This window comes from Bison bison, unplaced genomic scaffold (assembly GCF_000754665.1).
Source record: "Bison bison bison isolate TAMUID 2011002044 unplaced genomic scaffold, Bison_UMD1.0 scf7180017864280, whole genome shotgun sequence".
Taxonomy (NCBI): domain Eukaryota; kingdom Metazoa; phylum Chordata; class Mammalia; order Artiodactyla; family Bovidae; genus Bison; species Bison bison.
The window spans coordinates 5,965,457-5,971,007 of NW_011494852.1; the positions used below are offsets into that span (position 1 = coordinate 5,965,457).

General features: G+C 52.7%; 1 protein-coding gene across 1 annotated transcript in view; it reads left to right on the forward strand.

Moving 5' to 3' along the window:
* SIPA1L3 (signal-induced proliferation-associated 1 like 3) overlaps positions 1–5,551 on the forward strand; it is a 255,414-nt gene that overhangs the window by 166,363 nt on the left and 83,500 nt on the right. The window contains 2 exon segments of the mRNA XM_010849306.1: positions 194–368; positions 2,490–2,609. Coding sequence (XP_010847608.1) covers positions 194–368; positions 2,490–2,609 — 295 coding nt within the window.

The window sequence follows — 5,551 nt, forward strand, 5'->3', positions numbered from 1 at the left end:
CCCCTTGCAGCGCCCCTCTGGAAACCCGGAGAGGGAGAGAGACGGCCGGAACATGCCCCCACACCTCTTTTCTTCTCTGACTGCGGCACTGAACCCCCACGTAACCCCAGCAGCCAGGGAGAGCCCCCTCTATCCCACGCCCTCTTCCATCTCTGCCTGGCCTGCCTCCCTGACACCGCTCTCGCCTCTGCAGCTCTGCCGGAAGCACAAAGTGGGCATCCTCTACTGCAAGGCCGGCCAGAGCTCGGAGGAGGAGATGTACAACAACGAGGAGGCCGGCCCAGCCTTCGAAGAGTTCCTCTCCCTCATCGGGGAGAAGGTCTGCCTGAAGGGCTTCACCAAGTACGCTGCCCAGCTGGACGTCAAGAGTAAGTGGCCACAGTGGGTGGCCTGGCGGGAGGAGCCCTGACCAGCCCACTTATCCCACAGGCCTACGGTCCAAAGGCCTGGTGGTACTCTGGGGAGGACGCAGGGCAGCGGGCGTTCGAGGACTTGGCTGGTGACAGTGTGGGTGGTGCAGGCACTCTGGATAAGAGTGTTGCGTATTCTAGTAAAGCCTGAAGATTGTCCTGCTGTGTCTCAGCACCTGCATTCCCAGACACGTGCTCTGAGATCCCGAGCACGTGCGTGCCCAGAGGGGTCCTGAGGGGGTCACAGCCACAGATACCTGCTTGGTGCCCACTGTGCCCAAGGACCCCAGGAAACACAGTGCTCCTGGCCAGTCTCCCAGATGACAGCCACCTGGAGGTCACCTGGCCCTGGTGCTGGCCAACCATGGCTTCAGTGACCTCACCTGTCACAGCTTATCCCCTGGGATGTCAGCCCACAAGAACAGGCATTCCTCAGTCTGTTCTATTGCTTCTTCCCTCGCACCTACAAGTAAGTAAAGCTGGGGTCCTAAGGGGCTGAGGCAGAGGCCTCCGAGGTGAGTGTGACACCCTGGAGTCAGTCGCAGCACGGCCTGGGGTTCCCTGAGACGTGCAGCAGGAACCAGCTCCTGGTGTCCTGCCTGGACAGGAAGGAGCGACTCAAGGTGATAGAAGGAAATATGGGGAACCTAAGCTTGTATTGGGCCCAGGCCTGGACAACAGTGTGACCTGAGAGGGGTGAGTTGGAATAAAATAGACAAGGAACAAGAAATGCGTTCCAAGAAAAAGAAACAGCACATGTGAAAGCTCTGAGGTCTGAAGGCTTCAGGGAATAAATGGGAAGGACGAACTGAGGGAGGCCGGCAGGGGCCTCACGTGCAGGACCTTCACTGCTAAAGATTAGTGATTTGGGTCTCCTTCCTATAAGAATTTTGAAACTTATAAGAGGCAGCATTGAATACTATTAAGAAAACATTCAGGAAACTTCCCTCACGGTTCACTGTCTAAGACTCCACACTTCCAGTGCAGGGGGCACAGGTTCAATCCCTGGTCGGGGAACTAGGATCCCACACGCCAAGTGGCCCAGAAAACAACAAAGAAGAACGACGCGTGGCGTGTCCAGAATTTTTTAAAAAAGAAAACACTCTGGAGTCAGAAAGTCTGAGTTCCAGTTCAAGCCCCCACCACTCACTGCAGTGTGTAAGCCATGGGGTGAGTCACTCCATCCGTGTGCCTCAGTTTCCCCCTTGGAGTCCACAATCAGGTGGGTTTCTCCCCAGTCATAACACCCTGCCGTTAGAGAAGAACGTGTCTTGACACTCAGGATTATCATTTCCTCCTTCATAGTTTGGCAATCTGTATATGCATCTCTGAATAATACAATCCATTTTGCTTCTTTGGGGATATAAAGTGAATGGAATTACACAGTTTGTGCTCCTTTGTGTCTGGCATCTTTCGTTCAGCATTGCATTTGTAGGGTTTGCCCACGTGGTGGCTGTGACTCATTCATTTTCATGGCTGTGTGTTTTTCCACAGTGTGAATTGTATATCCCTGGGATTGACATATTGAGAATAGTTGTACCCGTATCCTGGGGCACTCATGTATGATTTCTCTAGGCTGTGATCCTAGGAGATAAAGTGCTTGGGTCATCAGTGAAGCCCGTCTTCAGGTTCAGTAACTATTACTCAGGTTTTCCGAAGTGACCGTACCAATTTACACACCTCACCAGCTGCACAAAGCGTTCTGGTTGCTCCACACCCTCACCAGCCGTTGGCATTGTCAGACTTTGAAATGTTTACCAGTCTGGTGGGTGCTTAATATAAGATTTCCTTTTTATCTGAATGTACTGAAATTTTATTGTTGTTGCTGTTGTTGTTATTGCGGCTGTGTGACATGTGGGATCTTAGTTCCCCAACCAGGAATCAAACCCACATGCCCTGCATTGGAAAGACGAGAGTCTTAACTACCGGACCACCAGGCACATCTCTAAATTTACTGAGCTTTAAAGGGTGAAGTTAAATGAAAACATCAACTTAAAAACTAACACAGATGGCATGTGGGACATGGCAGGAGCCCAGAGGCTTTGGAGACGTGGTGCTTAACTGGTGTTTCTGTTTCAGCTGACTCCACGGGAACCCACTCCCTCTACACAACGTACCAGGACTACGAGATCATGTTCCACGTCTCCACCCTGCTCCCGTACACCCCCAACAACAGGCAGCAGGTCAGTGGGGCCCAGGGTGGGGGCTCCAAGTGACTTCTGGTTGATGCACAGGGAACCCAAGGCAGCTTCCCTCCCGACAGCCTCTGGCTGGCTGCCGGTCCGGCACCAGCTGTCCTGGTGCCGACTCATGCAGCAGGTGGAGGCCTTCAGCCCTGCAGGCCCTCTCCACCACGGTCTCATCACCTGGGGCTTGGGGACTAGATCAGGTGTCATTTGATGTCACTCTTTTGTTCTGGCTATTCCTTGGCCACCCGGCTACCCCAGCTCCTCTCAAGGGTCTCTTGAGTCATCAGGAGTCCTGTGGAGAAGACCCAAGTGGATCAGTCAACATTATTTTGACTGCAAGTGACAGAGTACAAATCGAATTGAGTAAAAGCAAAAAATGAGATTTACCGAGTTATATAATTCTCAAGTATAATTCCAATACTTTGGCTACCTGATTCCAAGAGCTGACTCATTGAAAACACCCTGATTCTGGGAAAGACCGAGGGCAGGAGGAGAAGGGAGTGACAGAGGATGAGATGGGATGAGATGGTTGGATGGCATCACTGACTCAATGGACATGAGTTTGAGCAAGCTCCGGAGATGGTGAAGGACAGGGAGGCCTGGGCATGCTGCAGTACATGGGGTCGCAAAGAGTCAGACACGACTGAGCCACTGAACAACTGTCAAGTACTGGGAGAGGGCTAGCTTTAGGTATGGCTGGATCCAGGGGCTCAGACAGTGTCAGGAGTTCTTCCCATTTCTCACCTCTGCTTTTATTCTTAGTGGTTATATTCACAGATCTTCCCAAGGAGTGGCAGCCCTCACCTTACATCCCACCAGCTTAGCTCCCTCAGGAGAAAGAGAGCTCTGCCTTGCAAGTGTCCCAAAAATGTTTCCGGGCTGAATCTCATTGCACCACCCACTTGCCAGGCCCAGGGCAGGGATAGAATAGACTGATTGGCCAAACGTGAAGCATGTGCCCACCCCTAGAGAGGGCCAGTGGGAGGTGCTTTCCCAAAGGGGATGGACACGGCTGCCTGGAGGAGGAGGAGGTGCTAGGTGGGCACAACAGTTGCTATGTGCTGCCAGGGCCTCCTCTCCTGGACATGCCATGTGTGTCCAGGAGCTGTTTCTCAAGAACAGAAACCCCACAGGCTTTTGATGGTTTAGGAAGTGTACGTATTTTTTCCTGTTGGTACGGGGTTTCCCAGGTGACTCAGTGGTAAAGAATACACCTGCAGGAAACCTAGGTTCGATTCCTGGGTCAGGAAGATGGTCTGGAGTAAGAAGTACAGCCCACTCCAGTATTCTTGCCTGAAGAATCCCATGGACAGAGGAGTTTGGCGGGCTGCAGTCCATGGGGTCACAGAGTCGGACACAGCTGAGCGCACACACCACACCACCGCAGGTGGCAGTGTGCATTCTGCCGGCCAAAATGGTCAAACGTCAGTGATGTCTAGAAAGTTCACTAGTAGCAGCCGTAAGAGCATTGCTCTCATTGAGCCCCAGTTGGCGTTCTCCGTCTGCCACTTCCTCACTGTGTCATCTCACCTCCCTAGGCCTCGGGTCCCTGCTCCGAAATGGGCAGAACGATAGCACCCATATCTCAGGGTCGTGGGGAAGGGACCCTGCCCTTGTGTGTGAAAACAGAGCTCATGGCAGGGCCCGGCACAGGAGGCACGTGGGAAGCAGCTGAACATGCTCCTGGAGGCGTGGTGGGGCAAGCCTGGGTTGTGGGGCCAAGCAGAAGTGGGTTCAGGTCACAGCTCCTCCCTCCATGACTCTGGACTGAGGGCAAGACGTTTAACCCCCATGAACCTAACTTTTCTCATCAACAAAAGGAGGTCTGATGAATTAATCCCTCACAGGACTTGTTGTAAAGATGAAATGAGGTTACAGCTTTCATATGTGGGTGTAAGACGCCTGGTTCAGGGCTGGTCACAATAAATGGGTACTTAAGCAGTTTAGTTTAATCCTGTGTAAAACACACAGAGGGCCAGCGGTTCAGCAGCATGTATTGTGCCGCTGAGTGTGACCAGATTTCAAACTCCCGGCCACCTCACGTAGAGTTGCATGCAACTCCCCCGTCAGCGGGAATTCTAACGGTTACATGAAGGCTAAACTTCTGTACCTAAGAACAATGTGGGCTTCCCTGGACATCCAGTGATTGAGACTCTGCACTTCCACTGCAGGGGGCGTGGGTTCGATCCCTGGCTGGGAAGCTAAATCCCACATGCCCACACGGTCTGGCCAAAAAAAAAAGAACAATGTAATTTTAGCAAGGAAGTAAAATGTAAGAGTACATCATCACCTTTAAAGATGACAGTTTTTCTCAGAGGCCATGACAGGCAGGGGGGAAATGATGGGGTTCCTGTGGGCTGATCTGAGGCTATCACCCCAGCCTTCTCAACTCAGGTAGCCAGAGATGGGCCCTGCCAGCAGTCTTGAGGCTGCCTCTACCAGTGTCCATGAATGTGACCTTGAGCAAGTCAAAAGCTGCCAGACCATGCTGTCCTCCAGCTGACGTTTCTTGAGCACCTGCTGTGTGCCAGGCCCTGCTCTAGGCACTGAGGATAAAGCACCTGGCAGTGAACAAAGCAGACAAAATCCTTGTTCTCCAGGAGTTGCCACGTTAGTGGGAAAAGACAGAAACAAAAGGAAGAGGGGCAGCTGCTTGTTAAGATGAGTGTGGACGAGTAACACACTGTTACTCGAGTAACGGGCAGAAAAGCGGAGGGGGTGACATCATGGGTAAGACAGTCAAGGCCTCATGGGAGGGTGACATTTCAGCCCAGACCTGAAGGAGGGCAGGCAGGAGCAAGCCATGTGAGGATCTGGGGGAAGAAGTTCCAGGCCTCAGGATGGTCCTCGGGAGCCTCAGGAAAGGAAAGGTTTCTGATTCATTCAAGGATTAGCAGGAGGCTGGTGTGGCTGGGGCAGAGAGGGAGTGTGGCAGGAGCCAGCAGAGAGGTG